The following is a 24,589-nucleotide window of genomic DNA, read 5'->3' as shown; positions in this document are numbered from 1 at the left end:
CCCCCCCCGCCACCACTACTCCACAAACCTCAAATCCCAAACCCCAACTCCATTAACCAGTCCCCCACATGATATATAGGGAGAGCCAGTCCCTGAAAAAAAGGCCATGGATGGGGTGCAGATGCGAAAGAGCAAAGGACTCCCTTCCACGCATAGAGCAGACCAGCTAGTGCAACATGATCTTACACTTAGGGGCACCATGTCCAGATGACCCCCAGCGTCCAGCCAAGCCCAGGGCCTGCCACGGTCAGATCAGGGAACAACCAGTTTTTATAACCAACTTGTTGAGGCAACTAGTCAGAGCTGTGGCTGCAAGGTTGTCGGTGCATGTCGCAGCAGCAACCCTCGAACACACTAGTGGACACCAACGATGAGGGAAGCTGTCAAGTGGAAGAAGGAGTCCTATTGGGCTTTATTGACCAGTGGGACCCAGAAGCAGCTGATGTGTACTGGCAGTCAAAATGGCAGATGGCTCGACTGATCACTGAGGCAAAAACTTGGGCGTGGGAAGAGTTCGGAGAGGCAATGGAGAAAGACTTCTGTACGGCTTCGAAGCTATTCTGGTCCATAATCCAGATTCTCAGGATGGGGGAGCAGTGTAGTACCAACATTGTTTATAGTGGGAGTGGTGGGCTGGTGACCTTGACTTGGGACGTCATCTGTCGGTGAGCGAAGTACTTTGAAGACCTCCTTAATCTCACTAACACATCTTCCATTGAGAAGCAGAGCCTGGGGGCTCTGGGTCTGGTTCTCCCATCTCTAGTGCTGAGGTCACTGAGGTGGTTAAAAAGCTCCTCAGTGGCAAGGTCTCAGTGGTGATTAGATTCGCCCTGATTACTCTGGGTGTTGTGGGGCTGTGTTGGTTAATGCAACCTAATGCAACATTCCGTGGACATAAGGGGCACTTCCCCTGGATTGGCAGACTAGGGGTGTGGTTCCCCTGATCGGTGTCAGAGCCTGGTCCAAATTGTCTGCAGTAAGTCGGACTCGTTTCCTGTAAGGGTTGGACTCCGACAAGGAGTCACGATTCTGTTCATAACTTTTATGGACAGAATTTCTGTCCAAGGTGTTGAGGGTATCCATTTTGGTGACCTTAGGATCGCATCTCTCTGGTATTCGCAGATGATGTGGTTCTATTGGCTTCATCAGGACGTGATCTACAGCACTTACTGGAGCGGTTTGCAGCTGAGTGTGTAGCGGCAGGGATTAGGATCAGTGCCTCCAAATCCGAGACCATGGTCTTGAGCCAGAAAAGGGTAGAGTGTCTTCTCCCAGTTGGGGAGGATGTACTGCCCCCAGTGGAGGAGTTTAAGTATCTTGGGGTCTTGTTCCCAAATGAGGGGACAATGGAGCGGGAGATCGACAGGTGGATTAGTGCGGTATCTGCTGTGAAGCCTGCACTGTACCGGTCTGTTGTGGTGAAGAGACAGCTGAGCCAAAAGGCAAAGCTCTTGATTTATCGGTCGATCTACATTCCTACCCTCATCTATGGTCATGAGCTTTGGGTCCAGACTGAAAGAACGAGATCCCGGATACAAGCGGCCTAAATGAGTTTTCTCCGCATGCCTAGCCTCTCCCTTAGAAGTAGGGTGAGGAGCTCAGTCATCCGGGGAGGACTCAGAGTAGAGCCACTGCTCCTCCACGTCGAGAGGAGCCAGTTGAGGTGGCTCAGGCATCTGTTTAGGATGCCTCCTGCATGTCTCCCTGGTGAGGGGGAGACCCAGGACACGCTGGAGGGACTATGTTTCTCAGCTGGCCTGGGAGCTTCTTGGGTTCCCCTAGAGGAGCTGGCCCAAGTGGCTGGGGAGAGGGGCGTCTGGGCCTCCCTACTGAAGCTGCTACCCCTGCGACCCAACCCCGCATAAGCTGAAGAAGATGGATGGATGGATGGATGGATATTCAACCATTTTTTCAGGTTTACATAACTAAAATCGGTTTTCAACCAAAAAACAAACAAAAAACAAACAAAAAAAAAACAAGGTCCTTGTTTGTTTGTTTTTATTACAATGCACCTTTAGCAGTAGGTGAAAGAAAGAGACAACAACGCAAACAACACTGCACATTAAAAAACTCAGTATTGGCAGCATCATGCAGAGGTCCACCTTCCAGCTGGATAGCAGCCCAAACGGTCAGAATGAAATGGATTAGCATTACAAAGCAGTTTCATGGTTTACATTGGTCAATTCAAGTCCTAAATCTCGTGGAAAAAAAATCCATAGAATTAAGGATGGATTAATACATCTTGGCTACTTGAAAAACATGAATGAGCGAAGTAGGCCTACTAAAACAGAAAAAAACACCAAACAAAACACAGGCAGCTATTTTTTCCTAGAAATCTAATTTTACTAAGTCTGGGTATAAAGGGTAATTCATCACTGATGCACACTGTACAATTTAGACATGTAAATAAACCTCCCTCCTTTCCATTGTCATATGTCAGTTTATCCCTTAAAATCCCAGTAAAATGCGCTAAAGTCAGAGGTTATGTAAGAAAACTCATACAAGGAATAAAAATAAGAAGTTTAGCAGAGAACTGCCTCTCTGAGTTGTTGCCATTCCCTCTGCAGTCTCTGGGCAACAGCAGGGATCTCTAGAGGTTGGTTTCACTTTGCAAACCGAGCAACACAATCTGGTCACCATGCAATATTCGTTGCATCATTAGCTATATAAGATAAATCTCATAAAAGTCAAAAAGCCCAAGGAAAGCATAGCGGTTCAAATACAACGAGTAAAAAGTGAGGAGAAAAAAAACTGATTTATAATTAGATTGATTAAAAATAGGGAAATACTCACGAATTGTCCCCTGAGAGGTTTCTGTTTATCTGAGTCATGATTAAAACCAATCTCGAAATTTAAACCCAGGAATCAGTGTTAACAGCTGTCAACAATAAGAGAGGGTTATCTATCAGTGCAACCCAGGCTGGCTCTCTGTGTTTGAGTCTTTCGGGTTTCGTTTTTCCCCCTGAAAGTCGCTTGGAAATAAGCAGCGATAGAAAAGACAGCCTAGTTCACGGGATGCAGGTAAGGAAGCGCTCTGTAAAATAAACCAATCAGAGCAGGCCGCTTTAGAGTAAATCAGCGCAGGTGGGCGGGGCTTGTCTCACACGCGACTTCACAGAAGGTATGCAGAGATATTGGTGAGGGTTCACATGACAGGCAGTCACGCAGATGTTAGTATTTTTAACCTGCCTGCGCAGATAGGAATCAGTCTGAAAGATCGAGAGCTGACATACAAAGAGAGTCGGTGACTCAACAGTTTTTGTAAGGTTTACATGTAGCTTTTCCCATTTACGCTGCGTCTGTTCACACCCATGCAAGGGTGGCCACCCTTAGCCACCCCATCATTGGCCACCCCACCATTTTTTCCTCTAATACAGACGGTGGCATCAGTAATGCTCTGAAGGGGAATGTTCAAACTTATTTAACATTAAAAATTTTCATATATAAACAACTACTTGACAACATAAACACTGGTTAACTATGCACATCAATATACAAACATTAAAGATGATAGATACAGAATTCATGCTCTTTCTAGAAGTAAATTATGAAATATTTGGGGTAAAGAGAAAATTATGCACCTCTGCAAGTCATCTAGGAGTCTTCAGTGAAATCACAGATAACTACTTAATAATGACATAAAAATTCATAAAATGTTGATGTTAATAATTTAAATATTTATTTTTTGCAGAATGATTATTGATAAAAGTAGGTAATGACAATTGAAATATGTTCATCTCAAAACTCAAACCTGAAAGAAGTACAATATACCTTTTATTTACACAGCGTAGATGTTTAAATATATGTGTCTATTTGTTAGCAAAGGCTGCAGGAAAGTAAAGTTTGTCTTTATTTAAAAAAAAACATGGATGTTGTGCTTGTTCCTGTTGGAACAGTGTAGATTGACCCTGAGCTACAATAAGCTACATCACAGACTGATACATTAATGTAAATAATAATGGGTCAGCCTGTGATGTACCTTACAGTCAGTCAAAACTGCTTTGATTTCTAAAAGGATAAAAAATATTTTTTGTCTTTTTTCTATTTATTTTCCATTTATGTGACTATATGGATAGGGATTGTTAGTATTTCTAAACATAATTGATAGTAGAAAGACGTTTTTAATTCTTACCACTGATTTTCACTCGGACATTGCAGGACCATTATGAAAATATGAAAAGGAAGTTTCAAACCACTTTTTAGTCCAACTATTTATTCTTACTTGATTGAAAAAAAAAACATCTCGACACCACCATTTGGCCACTTTTTTTATTTATTTATTTATTATTTCACAAAGGGTGATGTGTACTTTTGCATGTTGGTCTATAACGTCAATATAACACGTCTTTGACCAAAGCAGCCTGCTACATTTGTTGGCTGAGTCCAAATGGGTTGTAGCAAATTACTTACACTATGTCAATAATATTTTTCTTTTGCCACTCATCCATAACTGCCAGGTGTGTGGAGTAAATGACTAAAAGCTAACTAGCAGGTTCTCCCAGCTAAGCTTTCATGCAAAAGTTCATTCCGAAAACTCACAAGAAGAGAAAAGACAATTAGGAGAAATTAATTGATACAATTACTTGGTCTTTGGCGCTCAGACCTCGGCAGGAAACATAGCGCTTAATTTTGATAGATATGGATGAACAGGGGCAAAGAATAGGGCTGTTTCCACCCAGGCCTGAAACTGATGGTGGAGTGGAGATAGATGAAGTTCAGTCTGTAGACTGCTGGTTAGCAAGATGGTATGCTGAGCTTTATGGGGAGATCCAGTGGACTGCGTGAGCTGATACTAGAGCTTCACTCAGGGACCTGGAGGATGGACGTCCAGTTTGGATAACACAGCTTGAGAGAACCTGTCCATGATGAGCAAGCATGAAGCGACAATGGAGAGGAAAAACTCCCGGTTGAGAAGAAACCTCTGTCAGAACCAGGCTCAACATGGCGGTCTTCTGCCGGACCGGTTGAGATAAGACAGGGAACACAGTAAGAGTTCGAGTGGAATGACACTCTAATGAAGCTTTAGCTACGATGGTGGAGGAGGGGCCGAAAAGTTGTCATCTGAATTAAGTTGCACAGCGCATCCACAGCCTGCGCACAGGAGCAGACAAGTGCAGATCGGAGGCCTTTTAAGATGAACTTTGGATGCCGATTGGCTTTCATGGAGGTTTGGTCCAAGACTAATTGGCTGTGTCGCAGGCGGATGTTAGAGAGCAATCAGTTTCTTCAGTTGAACTTCCGCCTAGGCTCCATTTGAAAAGACATTGAACATGATTTACGTCCAAACAACGTGTGCATTTTGTTGAAAAGTGGAAGTTGAAAAGTTGTAATTTTTAGAAAACCTGGTTTGGAATGTGTTTTCAATGTTGGACTAAAGTGGGACAAAATCAGATCGACCAAACACAGCCGGATTTTAAACAATGATTTTTGGACTAAAACAAGATTATGACAGACTGCCCAATTTAGCCTAAAGACCAACGTCTAAATGACATCTGGTGTTTGGGGCTGTTTAACTGCCAATTATTGATTACTTTATTGGTCTACTGATATAATTAAGCTATCATATTTTTGTAGCCGTACAGTTATGTGTTACTCTTTTAAGTGCATTTCATTTACAAGCTTTGAACAGCTCTGACCTGCCTGCTGTTTTTCTTGGTCTTCGTGAGGATTTTTATTTACTGATAGTCTCTTCCAAATCTCCAAAAGGTCTTCTCAGGGCAACTGTGTTTATGCAGAGATAAAATTCCAGACAGATGGTCTCTGTTGACTATTTGAATCATTTTGAAGGCTATTTATCTACACTATCTGATTCAAAGGTATCAAATTCAAAGGGATGGAATACACACTTTATTTTTCAGGTATATTTTACAATATCTTTTTATATTTTGAAGATCTTTTGATTTTTGTAATATTTGAGTTGTACATTTTTTTTTTTTACTTTGTTGTATTGTGCTACAAAAATGAAATAAACCACACTGACTGAGGTTAAAGATCTAAGGATAAATTATATAAATTTGACTGAGACTGTCATTGTGATGAAAGAGTGTTTGACCAGCTTTTTCAAAATTGAATGTCAACATCCATTCAATCTGGTGACATAGAGCAAGAAATTATCTAACACGAAGGACCTTGTGCATGAGTGTTTGAGGTGATTTACATGGAGAAATTCATATTAACAGCCAGTTGTATGAATTAATTAATCATTACAGACCTTTCAGCAGGAGGGGATCCAATTTGCCTCAATATGAGAACCTTTGAATTATGTTTTTTCATAGCAACAAGAAATGTTCATGTTGCATATCTTAGTGGAAGTGAAGAGCAGATATGATTTTCAAATTGCTAGTCCTGGTTCATTTACACTTAACATAAAATAACAGAGTTCTCATCATAACAGCCTGGGTCTTAATTCATTCTAGACCACAAGACTCTGAACACATACACTAAAACCTTAATGCACTGATAACAATATTTCGTCAAAACCTTGTTTTATTGCGAGACACACCGACTGTTGCTGTCGATGATTTTGTATCTAAAAAGCTTTCCACAGAGCGTACTGTCTGTTAGGAATGAAGTGCAGCAGGATTTCAATGTTAAGATACTTATCTGTGATTCATGGAGAGAAACACATGTTATGCAGATGCTGGTACTGTACCTGGAGTCCTTCCTGCGTTTTCCTAGATTCTTCTCAACAGCAGGAGGTAGAAAGGTCTTCCTTTCTTAGTGTCAGCGATAGAATACAGTGAATCCGTTCAACCTCGCATATCCAAAACAACAGTTTATATGATAGAGTTAATCAGACGTGCATTATTTATACAGCGAGGTTTTTCAACCTTATCTGGCCAAAGTTCAACACAGCAACCCAGCACCCATACTGGGACTCTACCTAGTAAAGAAATTCTTGTTCGTCTAGTTTCAGTTTTTTACTGGTTTCCTCGAAATGACCAGTCCTAAAACCTCGTTTTCTTAAAGACCTTGAGGAATTGTTAAGAGGAAAACAGATCTAAATTTAATAAAAAGAAACAGGAAAAAAAGAAACCAAAAAAACCTAAACAAAAACATTCTTTTGTTGCCAGCAGGGAATGGCCATGGCACAATAGTTTGTGTTAACAGATCAACCCTTCCCCTACATCTCATGTAGATTATAGAAAGTAAAACACACGCAGAGCTCAGTTGGGTTCATTATTTAACACAGCAGGTTGGATCAGGCAGGGGTGTGTCAAGCCTATGAAGATAAAAACAAATAACCCTCGCTATCACTGATGCACAGATTAACATTCCTGCTGTCTATAGTCTGCTGTGTCGGGCCTGTAGCAACTTTTTAAAGAAAGTGGTATAATATAGAAATCATACCCTGCTAGTATGAAAAATAGCTTAATTGCTCTTGTAGTTCCACTGTTTATGGCTACTGTTTATTAGCATTATCTTTTATTCATGTTTATTAGATTTATCTTCCAACGTTGAAATGCAAAAGTAAAAACAAGGAAACTAAAAGCCTCTTGCATTTATCAGTGCACTGTTGGCCAAAAGCCTGCAGCTTTCTGTTGTTTTGTTTTACTTACTTTAAATGACAGATTTTCTTTAAATCATTTATACCATATCTTTAGGCCTCTGTGGATAGATTTGTACTTTATACTTAATATTATTTTGCTTTCAGCAAAATTAAAGTAATAACAAAACATTTTGTTTTAAGTCAGGTCCCTATAAGCAGTTGACCGAAGTAGATTATGCTGCTTTGCATTCCTCCTGTGTTATGTGACTTAACAACAATTGGAAAGACAGTTTCTAGCCCAGCTGAAGGAAAGGGAAAGATCTGATTGGGTGAAAACAACTTTATTATCAGGCCTCAGCATCAAGGGTCATCTTCATTTATCTTTTAAGGTTTAACTCTGAAAATATCTATTAAAATGTTTGCTTTAACATGCCCAAAAGTAACTAGATCTTATTATTTGTAGGTTTCTGAAATACTGAAACATTTCCTCAGTTGTTTTTTCTGTGGTGTTTCAATAGGTGATTGCTGTCTCATCTCTTGGACTTCTAAATTAGTTGTTAGAGGAGTAATCCTGCACCAAATAAAAACTTTCTAAATGACAGTTTTGTTAATACCAAAAACTTGATCTCTTTATTATAAATACATAAAACCAGATTCTTTGTAGTATTTTAACCAGACCCTGTTTTTAAATTATAGTTACAATTTTGTTTGTGCTGTTTTTTTTTTTTTTTGCAGTTTATATTTATTTATTTTATCTTCTTTTCACCCCATTATATAGATAAGTGTATAGAAACTTTGAAGCCTTTATAAAAATGTAAACAAGCTTTCCCCCCCTTAAAAAAGGCACCACTGTTGTTTCCTTAAACCTTTAGAAATCCTTTTAAACCAGCTTATAAACCATAAGAGGTCGGTCACAAATGTCATTATGTAGAAATGATGATGATTACTGTAAAGAATAATTTAAACACTTAAAAGAAGTTATAAGTTATATAAGAAGTTACATGTAATTTGAGTTATCTCCTTTTAACATAGTCAAAATGACACAACCTGTCATAGCCCTAGAATCTCCACTATCTTCATTCTAGACACGAAAAAAAATCTGTCATCTGATGAGTAAGGAAATAAGAAAAACGGTCAAATCTGTTCTAGAGCTTATTTAACACTTTTTAAGTGATAAGCAGCTTAAAAACATATTTTATTTTGCGAGCTAAATCAAATTCTGCTTTTATTAAGTCTATTAAGTCCACTCTAAGCTGACTTTGGCTCCATCTAGTGGATGAAAAGTGAACAGCACAGAAAGACAATGGGAATCAAGCAGCACAGAGTGCCGAATATCCAACCATCTGCTTTTAATACAAATTCAAGATACAATATCTACATCTATGGTTTGAAAGGAAAGTACAAGTACATAAGTGAGGGGTATGGCATCATCAGAGCTGGCCCACCACACGTTCATTATACATTTCACGTGTGCCTGTTTTATATATTTCTCTTGACACAATAATCATTAGAAATTGAAGGAGTAACATATTTTTATATATGTTCAAACATTGTCAAGACTCCAGGACCACACATAAGAGTTCATATGAGAATAAGTTTAGATTTAAACAATAACCTCTGAGGGTTTGTTGGTGTAAAATGTGTAGCTAGACGATTCATATCCCCTCCCTGTCATAAATACACCTGCTACTGTGTGCTTTCAAGCAAACTAAACACCAACAGCATATCACGTCTGCTCTAAATGTTGGATTTTTGCGATGCCCTGAACGCACCGCTGCGGGAGCTATGTATAGCTGGACTTTGGGAGATGGGGGGGTCATAAGGGGCATCACTGTAAACCGTAAATAGCTCTGCCTCTATTGTACATCTCTATGACTAATCAGACATCAGTAGTTAGTATCAAATAGTACCCAACACTGAGGGCATACGTCCTCAATACAAAGCATATAATTAAAAAAAGCATAAAAAAATTGAAAAACAAAGAAAAAAAGCAACTTTATACTTTAACATTGACTTGCCAAAAAACAAACATTTTAATTAAAAAAAACCCAACAAAATAACAAAATAGAATTAATATATATATTTTGAAAAACATATGAAATAAATACGACAAATTGAGCGAGAACAATAAGGCTTATTATTAAAGACGCTAAGTACATCATATCCGGTCCCACTTTAAATACGCTGTGCTAGGATGTAAGGAACGGTACAGTGTGGGACTCTAGTGGCAGGCTGTATGTACAAAAGTGGTGGAACTGGCCCATATGTCTCCCACCGGGACTTTAATATGCTCTTTCAGCACTGAATCGGGTCGAGCTTGAATACGGTTCAAATTATGTAAAAGACACATACTAACATTTTCACGTGAGTCGGAGCAGTTTACACCCACAGGTGAAGTTTTTAGCTTTTCTACAGATGGATAAATGAAACAAATGATATAAAAGGCTTTCTATGAAGGATTGGAAATGTACAGCCCCTTGCTAAAGTATTTTATCCACATTTTGTCTTCCTGCAATCACAACCTTTGATGTATTTTAGGAGGAATAACCAACAAGAGGTGCAGTGGTGGTAAAAATTCAAATGAAAATGAAGCTTAATTTTCAGGATTTTTTTTTTCCTTGAAAACTTGGTCATAAAGCTATATTTAGCTCCCATCAATTATAAATGTATTCACATATTCATATATATTCTCTTGATTTATGCTGTTCCATTGTACAAATGTGCAATAAATTCCAAAAATGTGAATGGTTGAAGCATGACAAAAGGCAAACAAGTTCAAATGAATATACATATTTAAATACTTTAGCAAGGCTCTCTACCTCAAGCTTTCTGATTTTTAGGATTTTCTTCATTACTCCATTAGCAGTAAACTTAACAGGTAAAATATAAGACGGATTTCACTGCAATTCAAGTAGGAAACTGTCAGTGTAGGAAGATGATAATGACACAACGTCCATTCTTATCTTTAAGATGTTATGTTTTGCAACGCAACGCTTTGTAAACAAAGAATGAGCATCAAGCAGCATGTTGAAGAGAGGAAACTTGAGTCTGCATAAGGCAAAGGAAAACACCAAAAACAAATATCTGCAGATATGAGAACAAAGAAAAGAAACAAACGGAAACATATAGAGCTCAGTTCTTCTGTTAGCGTTGCCTTCAATAAGCAACTCCTGAACAAGTGGGGAGACATTCAAGAGGAACCAGGAGGGGTGATGAACAAGGACGATAGCAAACAGCAAGCAGGACTTTTTTTGTCGATGAAGAATGCAGCAGATCCCTGTGAGCTTCCGGATGTGGCGGCCAATCAATGTGGCTCCAAGGTCAGCTGTGACTCAAGGTACTGTAAACCTGGGGAGGGACTTTTCTCGTACTGGTCTGTCGTGCTGGAAAACAAACTGGAGTCATGCCTCCTTATAGGCCCCAGTTGTTGCTCGCGCGGCGTGGTTTAGTCTTGGCACTGTGCATCTGGTGAAGAGCGTCCACCTGGGTCCTCAGGGCTAGCGGGTCAGTAGACGTCTTTGAAGTAGACTCATAGACACAAAGAAACGTTCACCTTGTAACTCCTTTTAGTACATCAAACTAATCGATATAAAGTTGAGGATAAAAAGCCCATTTCGGGTGCAGCAAATATCCAGGCTCTTTGTGTTTTTTATGGTTTTCACTTAAATCTTTTTTGTATTTTACACACATAGAGTAGCGTAGCTCCTGTTCAGAAACCTTTTTGTATTTCACTGGTTCATACTTGAGATAGCTGACCACAACACACATGTATTTATACGTCCTTCACACTGGAACACTGAGGTAAGTATATGGATTACACATGGATAGTCTCCGCGCCCAGCAGGGAATGCACTGGTGAGCTTGGCTGCTGTTAAGGAACTGTTGTTGCTTTTGTCAATAGTTGGTGAAGAATTGGTCCTTAAATCTTTAAATGTTGCCTCCAAGAAAAGTTGAGTATTGTTTCTGACCACCTCTCTCTCTGTTTCTCCCTCCTTCAATTTGTTTGCTGTTAGGTTGACGTCAAAGCAGAAAGTAGGATGTGTTGATTTCTTTTATGTTGCATAGTGGTCGAAGCTACCCAGGTACTCAAGAGCAGCCTGATAGCAGAACTGGTACTCATCCTGCGGGACAGAAAGACAGCTATGAATTTATTATGTTATGCCATTTATTCACTATATCTACATTACTTTTCTTTAATAGGAAGTTTTCTATCTATTAATTTTCATTTTTTACTTTTTTTTTTTTTACTATAAATAACTCCATACTCAAGTGTTAAGCTTTTTTAGACAATTATCAAATACTTTTGAACAAATTCATAAAAAATGTTCAGCAGAGATTTTTTTTTTCGACACAAGGCTGCAGCATATAAAAGATCATTTTAAAATGGTGGTAAAAAAAAAAAAATAAATAAAACTATCCTGCTAAAGAAATTAATCAATTTATATCCAGTTACTGACAAATCCCTTCTAAAGCACCTGTCTGGCAACATGATGTAGGCTAAAAGATAATAAAAAAAAACACATCAGAACCTAATCTAAAGAAAACCCAAAGATGAAAAACTTTTGGAGAAAAACAAAGTCATTGTCCTCTACTGGCCTAAGGTTTTGAGATTTAATTAAACAACAGGTAGATCCCTTATCCACAAATTAATAAAATAAAAAGTTTGATGAACACTGAAGTAGTAGCCTGCCAACCAAGCTACTCCAAGACTTCAACAGCAACTCATCCAGGAGGCGGCAAAGGGCCAAGAACAACATCTACACTGAAAAAAATAATGCAACTAGTTTTGGCATTTACTTAATCATATTTAGTTGTTTTATGTCCTACTGTGCTAACATGAAACAATTACGCTTAACAACTTAAGTGCACAAAGAGGCTGAAAAACCAAAACTAATGTTTTGGATTGGCCTAGTCAAATTCCAGACTCATATCTGATTAGGATCCAGAGAAATTCCCTTAAAGGTATAGAGGAGATTCTTTTAAAAAAGCTGCTTTTATGTTAATTGTACAAAAATATTTATTACCTCTCGTTTGCTGTTTTGTTATAGACGAAAACGTCTAAAAATTTTAATATGAGTACCAAATTCGTCTGCTAAACTGGATTCAGGTAACACTTTGAAATGTTCTCAGAAATAAATGGGAAATTTCCATTAATAAAAGCTGCTCTAAAGCAGTGAGAAACAAGAGCTTGATGCATGTAAATTAACCTTCAAAATCTTAAAATCTTCTCTGAATGTTACACTTCTTGGTCTCTATGTTTCTTCTTCAATCATAAAGAGTATAAACTTACAATTAGTCTTTAGATTAGAAATTAGTAAGAGGATTAGATGTTAAAAACACATTATTTATTGACTTTGTGTTGAGGTTCTCCAAATTTTGAAATGAATTAAACTCTTTTGTGTTTAATCATGGATGATTTCTACGGTGCTGTCAGAAAGTATTTCACTTGAGGTGACCTCAGTATGCCTTCAGCTCATGTAGTGTGGTTTAGTTTACCTCAGTCTGCACCATAGCTGGTCTCTGTGTCCGCAGCATTTTGACAGTTTGGAAGATGTCCACGGCTCCCTCATAACGCATCCGCTCCAGTACAATGCTAAGAGTGATGAAGACGCCTGTCCGCCCCACACCGGCACTGCAGTCAGAGAAACCCATGTCAGAGCAAATTAGAGGGTGCCAGGCTCCACTCTGCTACACAGCTAAAGAGACACAATATCTTAAAATAAAAAAAAACTTATTTAAATACCTGCAGTGAACGGTGATCGGTCCATCCTGGCCGAACTGCTCCTTGGTTTTATGCACTTGGCCAATGAAGTCGATGAAGCCCTCCCCAGATTTGGGCACGCCTTGTTCTGGCCAATCGGTGAACTGGAACTGACGTACTGTTCTGGACTGGCCGTCCTGCAGGAGTAGGCGAAGATAAGAGCAGGGAAGTTTCTTCAGAACACCTGAACACATTTCTGATTTAAAAGCAAATTTGATTTCTTTTCAACACATGATTTTTATCATGCATATACTGTTGATTCCAGGAGATCATTTCAAAATGACTATTTCAAGAGCCTCTAGCTTTATTGACTAAAGAGAGATGCTTTGCCAGGCAACATCCTTTTTTTCCCCCTGCTTCTAATGATTACTGTAATCTGACCCGGGATCAGTTAGCTGTGGTTAACTTGAAACTGTAACGTCAGTACGTCTGCTTCTGTCAGCCACTCAGTAGGCAATTACATCTTTTCTCTTCTGCTCAGCCTCTCCGACTCCCCTTTAATGGAGATCAATAGAGCATCTGTCAATGTGGCGTCACTGCAGGACAGGCTTAACGGGAGTTATCTATGACTGGCACATCCATGCACATGCACGCCCATGTTGTCAAGATAATCTGGAGACGGCATGGTTGAATGCATGGCCTGCGGCATCTTGTCAATAAACGGGGACCGGCTGTGGTGCAAACACACATGCGCATACAAAACACTCATTTAGCAACACACGCCGCGGGTCGATAGGACATGCTTCGCGTCACTGCCCTCTTTTTCTCTATTCCTCTCTATGTCAGAGGAATGGAGAAAAATTGAGGAGGAGGATGTTTCACAGTCTGGATGCAACATAGAAAACAAGGAGTTTATAATCATCAACCCACCCTGGCGTCCGTCACTTTGAACTCCCGCAGGATGTACTGAGGCATGTTGTACTCCGCCATCGGGTCCACCACAAAGTACTGGTACCTGGCAGAGCGCTCGGCAGGCCAGTACTGGTGACACTTCTCCTAAGAGAGTAGAATACAACCAGACTTGAATTAATGGCGAACAGGACTGGGATCCTGGAAGGTAATAATAATAATTGAACAATAACTGCACTTTATTGATTTCACACTGGAGAAACTTACCACTGCATTTAACCCAGCCCCTTAGGGAGCAGTGGGCTGCCATAGTAGGGCGCCCCGGGGAGCAGTGTGGGGTTAAGGGTCTTGCTCAGAGACCCAGAGTGGCAGTCAGTGGGAGTGGGGCTGGATCTCAGAACCTAAAATTCCAAGATTTATGCCATAACCACTAGGCTGCCACTCCCCAAGGTGTGATGCTTCCAAGTATGCTGCTGTATCTTGGACAGCTTTAATAACTTTAATTTTATTTGATCTAAAATACGGTTCTGTGTGACAGACCCACATAAGAAGGAATCAGCCCAAACTGAGTCTGACTAAATAGGTAGTCTCTAAGAATATACATTTTTAAGTCTTGCCACAAATTCTTGATTATTTAGAACTAGACTTTCTAGAACCTGCATACGCTTTTATCTAAACCATGTTATTGTAGATCTGGATATAAGTTTTCTTGTCACAATGTTTTGTAGTTTTTATTAACTTTTAAACCAGGATGTCCCTGTTTCTAGCCTACACTGCAGGATATTACCTGGATATTTATTTTAATGTTTCACGATTCATTTCTGTATTTTTAATTTGACAAGATTTTATTCTAATATTTGCAACATTGTGCTATAATTTAGTATTGTACTCTGCAATTGGTTTTTGCACAATAAATGACTTTGAATTTGGCCAATTTTCCAATATTTTACTGTAGCATTGTCAAAATACTGTAGTCACACCATCCTTTGTGAAAACTCAACTCGCTGCATTAAAATTTTAACTATGGTAAAATGTTGTGGATTATGGGAGACAGAGCAGTATTGAATGTCTATTATTTGTCGCTCATCGGCAAGAAGACAAAAAGAAGGTAAGGTGAACATTATTTCAAATATTAAGTAGCTTTTTCTACTCTACTGTTATGTGTGTGAATTCGCACATGAAAAAAGTAGAACCATTTTCTATGATCTTCGCATATCCATAGGAGGGAAGGTCAAAAGTTATTTGGTAGAGAAAATGCAGGAAACTTTGCCACACAGAATATTATATATAAATATTACAATAAAATCCAGGCTATAAGCTGCTAATTTTGTCACACGCTTTTGAAACTACGGCTTGAAAAAGTCCAGAGGCTGTCACTCCTGTAAAAGCACTATAGACCCACCTTCAATTAAATGCATTGACTTCTGTCTCGGTGTTGTGATATATAACCCGTGAATAAGCTATGTTAATATATGTTTGGATGTTTTGTTACCATGGTTAATAACTAGAGTTTTAGAACAATGATCAGGCTGGAAAATGTTCTTCCTCTTTTATTTTTGGAAACGTAGTCCCGGTCAAGCCTTATTATTGCTCTAAATCAATGCGCTGACTCAAGGTCCAGCTGGTAACCGTGGTAACAGAACATCTGAACATAAATTCTGAATAAACATTTTAATTTCATAATGATATGTTTCGTTTAAAAACATATACATATTTTTTTTATTTTATAGCCTCTGAAAATTATTCTCTGTTTTTATATACCATTTATAGTCAGTACATACATAGTCTCTGTGCACATGTAAATAATTATTTATATCCTGTATAGCACTTCTAGATAGATGCAAACTACATTTCGCTGCTTTGTACTTGTGACAGTGTAATGACCATAAAGTTGAATTCTATTCCATTCTATTCTGTATATCACAAAGTTAGAAATTATTTTAAAAAGCTTTTCAATCTGTTTTTTAATTCTCTGTCATAACTGCAGATAGCTTGGCTTTCTTAATCCAAATTATACAGTAGAACCAGTATTTGGTGTAATGTATTTGTTAAATATTTATATCCATCCATACAATATCATATTTCAGCACGATATATCCATCTGGGCTATACATCAGCTGACTTACTTGCTTCTTTAAAGTCCCAAAAAGGATTTTTTTTTTTTTTTCATTTTCAACACTGAAGCTATTGCAGAAGCAAACCATGCTGCTGAGAAATTCTACTAATTTGCATCAGTCCACGCCTTTAGAATAGCACAACATGCTGATGAAGTCCAGGTTCTGGATGCTATCCTTGAAAGAGGGGTCGTAATGGGGCCATATAACTGTCATCAATGGGATAGCTGCACTCTTAGCACGCTATTACAACGTCAATCAGCAGCAATCTGGTGAAAGCACCTGCACTTTGGAGTGGATTCAAAGGTATTGTCATAATTACCAAATACTAATCACTGGATGCACTCTATGCCTGAATCTCAGCAGCTCCTTCATTGCCTGTCTTTCATTACTGGATAGACTGATTAATCCAGGTGTGTCTGACCTTGGTTGGCATGACGACATTGGGCATAAACACCTGGATTAATCTTTTGTTTACAGGTACTACTTGGACAGTAACTCTGAGGCAGGATTTAAATCCAGGAAGAAGTCCATCAGTCCACATGTGAGGACACTGGTCCGTAAACTAATGGACTTCGAATGGATGGTGTAAATGTTTTCATTTTCAGTTCTCTGTATGTTGTATTCTTTTTGTTTCTACTTTACTTGACTTTTCGTAACAAAATTTGTTTATGGAGCAAATTCAAAACAGGTTTTAGTTAAAATCCTACTGAAATCCAAGGTATAATATTTTACAGTATTATTTAAATTGTAGATTTCTTTTGCAGTTAAAATACTGTGATTTCACAGCTACATTCATATCACAGTAATTCCACAGACATTAAAGTTACAACATGTAGCTATTGTTTTGGTGGAAATTACTGTAAAATACTCACAATCACTTACTGCAAATATATACAGAGAAATATTGTAATATATATTCCCAGGGGATTACTGAGAAAGTAATGATAGTAGTCAGTAACGTACCATAAATTGACAGTGTGAAAATTTAACAGTGTATTTAACCTTTGTCCCCTCTAAAGAACACTATCTCACAGCATGTTGTTATAAAACACATAGACCAAAAATGTGATCACTGTCTCCCTTGATGAATGCACATATATGGCTTGACCTGAAACACCAACTTCTGTTTGGATGTATTCCACAAAGGCTATCAATTTTGAGGTTTCCAGATTCTTCCACTGAAGGAGCTGATATCTGCAGCTCCTCCAGAGGAACCAGGAGCTTTTTGATTGCTTACATCCTTGCCTGTTTAGGAGTACGGCCATAAGCAAGTCTGCAGCATTCTGCTTCTGTCTTTCAGATGTTTGATTCTATCAGTGTTATGTTGGATATTTTAACACAAGGAAATAATTATATAACCTAACAGTGCTTTAAATCTCCCCGCATCTTAATTTTTCATCTGTCTGCTTTGTTCCTTGGTCTTCTTGATGATTTTTGTTTTCTAATATTGGAAGCTTTTTATAAGGGATGATGTCAGACATAGGTGGGCTCTATTGTCCGATTAATTGACTTCTGAAGGCAACTGCTTTTCTTTAAAATTTTTTAGGTGTGCCAGTGTAAATAGGCTGAAAAACAAATAATCCACTAAATTCTGTATTGTCTTTACCCGTCCCATTTCTCTCAGCTTTGTCAGCATGACCACGATGGTCGAGTTGTGCTCCCACAGCATCCTCCAGAAGTCCTCCGTAGTCTCAGCCAGTGGACCCTGGGTGGCGATGTAGCCTCTTTGCTGCCTGAACACAAACACACACACAGTACATATTATGAGGCAACCTCCTCCCCTTATTCTCCTCGTTTCTTCATCTGTCAGGCATCTCACTGAAAACTGGGTCAGGCTTCAGGCAAGATGAGGAACAGTCAAAACACGCGCGTAAAACCACTCTGAACAGCTGAATCATCAGGAACCCCATCTCGTTCATAGGGACTGAGGCGAGTGCTGCACCGTAAGACAAGTTGTGGGAGAACGTACAGAGTAATGACAGAGCTGACACGACATGACAGATGAAAGGGCCGCTTTGAAAAGCGCTCAGATCTGGTCACTTATCAAGGCACAATAAGCCGACAGGAGGGTCGGGTCGCATTAGCGTTTGCAGGAGGACAACATACCTGTATCCATCTATGTAACTGGCATTGATGTAGTCGGAGCCCTCCAGACCTCGGATGGGCTGCAGGCAAACGCGAGTGGTTTCGTAGGGCATGATGTTCACCAGTCGGTTCTTGAATTTGTTGCAAGGGAGGTTTGCTGTGACAAACCGTGATGTGTGGGCTTTGGTGTTAGCCAGGCGCTGGAATAAAAGATAAACGGACATTTTTGGTTTAAAATTGGACCGTTCACTGACAGCAAAAAATAATGTCTCTTAAATAATATGTTATTCGCTTCTTGGGCCCACTGAGATGAAAACAGAGCAAGTACAAGAAGACGTAACATTGTTTTTTAACAATTTGTATTAGGGCTGCAACTAATGATTATTTTGAAAAATCAATTAATCTGTGTTTTTTTTTTTTTTTTGGATTCATCTATTAGGAATCTGATAGCCAAAGTTTATAAGAAGATTATTTTTTAAAATAAACCAGATGAAGCTAAAACTTTTCCACTTGAGGAATTCTGGATGGAGCATATTGACAGAAGAGAACAATTTTTATTATCTGAAATGCAAAATGTTTATATATTTATTTATCATATATATTTAATTGTTATATATATAATTTTGATATAATTGCTTTTCATCAGTTATGAGTCTCTATACTCTATACAATTTTACAATTATTTAAAAAATCGATTAATCACTATTAATTTGATAAATTTTTTCATCCATAATTTGTATACATTTTCAAGTGAAGTATTACTTAATTTCCTGATTGGCTGCAAAAAGAAAAAGGCCATTATGACAATTTGAATCTATGTTACTTTACAATTGAAAATAAAAACCATAAAAATAAGCACATTGACAAACATGAAACTCTTCAAATTCAAAAGGTGAGAAATCAACAATTACATTTTTTCTCCCTAAATGATAAGTGAAAGACACTATACGTGACCAACTAAATATTTTAGGTAATAATAAAGAAAAATCTAACAGAATATGTTTGAATGAATATTTTCTATACACTTCTAAGCAAATGCATTCTGTATATGGTATTTTACATATATGCAAGCTTACAGAAGCTTTCTTCACTCAAAACATGTATAAAACACTGGTCTTCACCTGTGTATTCGAGGGTGTTGGTGGTAGACAAATACAATTCTTTATAAACCATTTCAAATGTTTTCCCACATTTAATGTGTCATATGTATTGTAAGAAAATCTTGTCTTATGATGTGCTATGGCTGCACAACACATTGAATTGCAATCTTAGTGTGCAAAATGCAAAAAAAAAAAAGATAACTTCAAGGCAAAATTTTGCAGGCTACTGTATAATATATAAAAAGTATTTGGCCTCTTAAACAGGCTTTTACTGCCAACAACTGATAAATATCTCAGTGGCAAACATCCTAAAGCCAAGGGTGAGTTGAGAGGACCTTGTTAACATCAACCAAATGTCTGATCTGAAGTGAAATCTGGAACAGTTTTGACCTTAAACCTTCAGGTGTCTATAGCGTTTGAAGTGACAGAACTGGGCCTAGAGCTAAATCTGACAGAAGATTTATGGGGTCAGCTTAAAGACATGTTGTCACAATCTGAGAATTTTAGAAACTCGGCAAAGTTAGCAAAGTGTGTTTAGATGATAGATGATAGGTATGATAGATTCCAACCAAAATGGATAGAAAAAATACATTTTTAACAGAGGTTTATGCTGCTGTAAAGCCATTGGATACTGATAAAATATTCCAAAAAATTACATCATTTAGAAATAAATTAGTAAATTTGTCAAAATATTTCAAAATGAGAATTATTTCATATTCAGTTTAATTTCAAAATAGCTCCACGCACATGGGCGAACTTCAATTTGTTTTAAATTGAACTCTATGATGTTTAACCTTCTAAAATTATGAAATAAAGATTTTACTACATTTATTACATGTTATTTAACCTGTAGTTACTTTTATATCTTTATATTAGTTTTCAAGAAATGCATGCAATGCAAAAAAACATGTGCCTTTTCCTCTTTGTAAATCCATATCTATCTTTTGGCTCTGTAACTAACAAAACAAAACTAATTTCAGTGTAAAAGTGGTTAGGCATTATCTTATTATTGTTCATAAAGACTGTTCAGACTTTTTTCTTGTAGATACTAGAAAAAAAGGCAAAATTTCAGAATGTCAAAAATATTTTTTCAACAGTTTTGTTTTATCCCTTAAGCGTTTTCCCACCTTAAACTCCAGCTCCATGCCGGTGACATGCTCTCCCGGCTCCACCTTGGACAACTTCTGCATGTAGGAATAGAGGCTGCGGGCGGCCACCTCAGTGTTCCCACAGGCCACCGCCTCCAACAGGGACTCATGAATGAAGCTGTACTGGTCCTCCGTTTGTACCATGTAGTTTCTCTGCGAGCGCATGAGAGTCACATGGCCGTAGATGTCCACAGTGCGCTCGTGTCGAATGCGTTCCAGCATAGCGTCGATGACTATGAAACAGCCAGTGCGACCCACACCGGCACTGATGGGGGAGCATAAAACTACTTATCATTCTGAACTTAAAGGCAGCCTTTGTGCAAGATGATTTGCTTTCTCATCATCACTCATCATGTCTACAGCTAGAGTTTGACTGATCCTCTTCAAAAGCAAGTTAAAGCTGCATACCTGCAGTGGACAATGATGGGTCCAGCATCAGGAGGGTTGCAGGCCTTGACTCTGCGAAGGAAGTTCAGGAAGGGGGTGGGATACTCAGGCACACCATGATCGGGCCAAGCAGTGAACTGGAACTGACGCACCTCCCTCCTTTCACTGCTGCCATTCTGACGTGAGAAACAAATGGGGAAAAACCGTTGACTTTTCAGACCTGAATGGCATTACACATCTTTAATGTCAGTTTACACATCTTTAATGTGTAATTATGTCTTTGTGAAAGGACAGATTTTCTCTTTCTTGCAAAATCTTTCATGCCCCTTCACCTTTTCATGTTGTGTCAAGTTCCAACCAAAAAAATGACAAAATTAAACATTTGGCCAAAAAAAATAAATTAAAAACTCTCTGGGTTGTCGGAGACATTGGCTGTGTCCGAACATCTGCCCTAATCCGTAGATCCCTCAATCACTATATAGAGCGGTGATTATATATAGGTCTCTATAGTGAACTCTACTGATCCCTACTTTTCGTATCCCGTTGGTCATGTAACTCCACTCCCCGCATGGTACCTGCATCATCGTTGTATTTGCGCTGGGTGTGACAATAAATCCCACAATGCTTTGTAAGGACAGCTGTCCTCACAAAGCATTACCGGATATATCTGCTTGTCTACTGACAATGGATGATCACTACTTCTCAAGGTGCATTGTAGGAAATTTTGAGTCCACTACTTTTTAATCCCCTAGACGTTTATTTAAAATGGCGTAACCACTATATAGTGCCCTATATCGTGATTAGGGTGTACATTCTGACACAGCCTAAGATTATAGATTGTCTTGAACAAATCATCTGGCCTGTAAAAATGGTGACAGTTAATAGGGAGATACATGGAGCTAAATACAGAGTGATTCTGGATGAAAAACTGTTTTAGGCTGCAAATAAGTTGAAATTAAGTGGAATCTTCATGCTATGGAAGTGCTCTTCTTAATAAGGGAATGAGAAGGTGGTCAGAGTCGATTAAAGTAATAAATGAAGCTGGATGCAAGGACAATCGTGCAGGAAATCCTGTAAAAGATTTGAGAAGCTTCTAGTAGAATAACCAATCTAGTGGAGCAACCCTCAACATTTAGCAAGGAATATAGCAGGGTGGCAAAGATCAAAGCACCTGTCAAAGTCCAGAACTAAATTAAGAATATATGGAAAGAGTTAAGAAGTACAATACATAGAATATCTCTGTCCAATCTGGCCAAATGTCTAGATATCAGAGCTAGAAAAGGAGTTAAGTGAAAGTTCCATGTTGTAGTTCTTTTAGGTATTTTATCCTTTGGAGCTGTCAATAAGACAACATATTGTGTAATACAATGAAGCTTGTGGTCATACGAAAAAAAGGTCAGGGGTATAAACTTTTAAAAGAACTCTGGAAAAGATCTCAAACTGATTTATTTACTGACAGAAAGCAATAACGAATAAATCCCACTGGAAAACACAAAGCATTTTTTTCAATTATTTAAAGTTTATAGCAAAAACGACATGGATGATGGCAGTTTTAAATATTTCAAAATATGACTCTCCAGACAACACCAAAATATAGAAAGGCTGAGCTGCACTGGGAAGCTTCAGTTGGCCTAGTTTCAGGGCTCCTAAGTAGGCCACAGGGACATGCCAGACTGACGGTCCTAGATGAGCCCTGTGCTTGAAGACATCGCTCCACTTCCAGCACTGATTGCATATCAGCCCCTGACACATGGACCATGGCCTGGTTTGAGCGCTTCACGACACCCGGACCAATCTATTAGCCTCTCAGTGTCCACAAACACCGCTTGCTCAGTGGTGACAGTAATTCATGAGACCCCCAGATTCAACCTATGTCCAAAGTGTGACCCCGAAGGATTAGAGGATTTTTTTAGTTGGAATAAATTTAAAATGAAGGACAGGCAATGTCAAAAGTGAGCAAAACCACTTACCTTATGCAGAGAAAATGTGCGGACGCAGAAAGTAGCGAGCTCCATTGTGTCCAGCAATGTGACCTGGGTCATCCCGTATGTCTCTGTGCCGCGACTCGGCCAGTACTGATCACACTTTATCTGTTAGAAGTAGAAACATGAAAGCATAAAAATCTTAGAAATGATAGATGTATGGTAAGCAGATTGCTTTTTCTAGTGCTCAAATTAAATATATTTAGGTCACTGGGTATTGGCCTGGATTCCTAACCCTAGATTTCTCCTCAAGGCGCGTCATCATGACGACAGAGGCGGTCCTCTGTTCCCACACCATCCTCCAGAAGTCCCCGAATGTCTCTGCCAGGGGTCCCTGGGTGGCAATGTAGGCGTTCTGTTTCCTATACCCGTCAATGTAGTTAGCATTGATGTAGTCACTTCCCAGGATACCTGCAAACAAAGCCCTCATGAGGCTCTCGATAAAAGCATCAATCTGCATAATTGCCACATTAAATTAACCTCCTTGTATGACATCAAGCAATCAAACGAAACGTTTGTTTCTGGCAGCAGCGCCTTTCACAAGGCAACGACAAACAAACTGTGCTCTGCTGCTGTAAATTCATGAGCCTCAGATCAAACCCGCTCATTCTCCCACTTCTTGTAGTGGAGAGGTGCTGGCTGCACTTCATTGCATTTGCTGCTGTTGTCAGTTTCATGCCAGTGCACACCCTGGGTCTTCAGCAATGTTTGCAAATTTCTGATTTTATCCATTTTGCAGCTCACTCACCCTCTCCCTCAGAACACCTCTAGCTGTTCACACATTGAACCCAAATTTGTTGAGACTCTCCTCCTTCCTCCATTAGAAACTCAAAGCATGTTCTTTCCCTGGGCAACCATCTCTGGATGAAACTCACCATCTACGGGAGCCAGGATGACTCGTGTATGGTCATACGCGATGACGTTGGCGTAGCGGTTTTTGGGCTTGTTCACCTCCAGGTTGGAGTGCTCCCAGGTGAACTGCTGGCTGGGGTCGATCGACTGGAAGACACAGCAGAGAAAACCATTAAAAAAGAGCATTGATGTATTTAGTACAAATGTTTTGCACCCAATTAAGTTTAATACAATAACTCAGTTATAAATTACGCTGGGATGTTATGTAAGACCACATAGAACATAATAACAATGTGGAAAGATAGGGATTCATGCTTTCAAAAATGTTCATTAAGAAAACTCTGAAAAATATGGTACCCATTTGTATTTGGCTCCTAACTTAAAACATTTTATTGCTTTAGGGCCAACTATTAGTAAATTGACTCTACTTGTAAACAAATTTAACTATATAAAACAACCAACTCCAGAGCAAGCTGTGGCTGTGGTGTTGCTCTTCAACTCTTCCACAATGTCTCTTAAAGAGTCTGGACAGAGATTTTTAAAACCTGGCAGATTATCTTAAAAGAAAGATGATAAAAGGTTTATGTTATAGTATCGTCTGTGTTGAATTCCCCTTGCAAAATTACTTCAGTGGGTCGAAGAATAATTCTTACTTTACTAAGTCAGAGTTTGTCATTAAGCTGAAAACAATGTGCTTTTTTATTACATCAATATTTGAGATTCAATTTCTGATATATAATAATTAAAACTCAAACAACAAATAGTTATCTAGTGCCAAAATAAGAGAAAAATATGTAAAAAACCAATATATATATATAT

General features: G+C 38.7%; 1 protein-coding gene across 1 annotated transcript in view; it reads right to left on the bottom strand.

Moving 5' to 3' along the window:
• Positions 1-8,820: 8,820 nt before the first annotated feature.
• Positions 8,821-24,589, bottom strand: part of LOC107100916 (receptor-type tyrosine-protein phosphatase S-like) — a 109,616-nt gene continuing 93,847 nt past the window's right edge. Inside the window, exons 26-36 of the mRNA XM_015399595.1 lie at positions 23,794-23,917; positions 23,154-23,329; positions 22,907-23,026; positions 20,958-21,112; positions 20,529-20,814; positions 18,323-18,501; positions 17,823-17,949; positions 14,121-14,246; positions 13,233-13,387; positions 12,986-13,121; positions 8,821-11,610 (exon numbers count right to left, since the gene is read on the bottom strand). Coding sequence (XP_015255081.1) covers positions 11,542-11,610; positions 12,986-13,121; positions 13,233-13,387; positions 14,121-14,246; positions 17,823-17,949; positions 18,323-18,501; positions 20,529-20,814; positions 20,958-21,112; positions 22,907-23,026; positions 23,154-23,329; positions 23,794-23,917 — 1,653 coding nt within the window. The 3' untranslated portion in view covers positions 8,821-11,541. The remainder of the gene's footprint in view (positions 11,611-12,985; positions 13,122-13,232; positions 13,388-14,120; positions 14,247-17,822; positions 17,950-18,322; positions 18,502-20,528; positions 20,815-20,957; positions 21,113-22,906; positions 23,027-23,153; positions 23,330-23,793; positions 23,918-24,589) is intronic.

Source organism: Cyprinodon variegatus, unplaced genomic scaffold (genome assembly GCF_000732505.1).
Source record: "Cyprinodon variegatus isolate N-32 unplaced genomic scaffold, C_variegatus-1.0 Scaffold1028, whole genome shotgun sequence".
NCBI lineage: Eukaryota > Metazoa > Chordata > Actinopteri > Cyprinodontiformes > Cyprinodontidae > Cyprinodon > Cyprinodon variegatus.
Note: the sequence above shows the minus strand (reverse complement) of the source record. Positions and strands in the feature narration are given on the sequence as shown.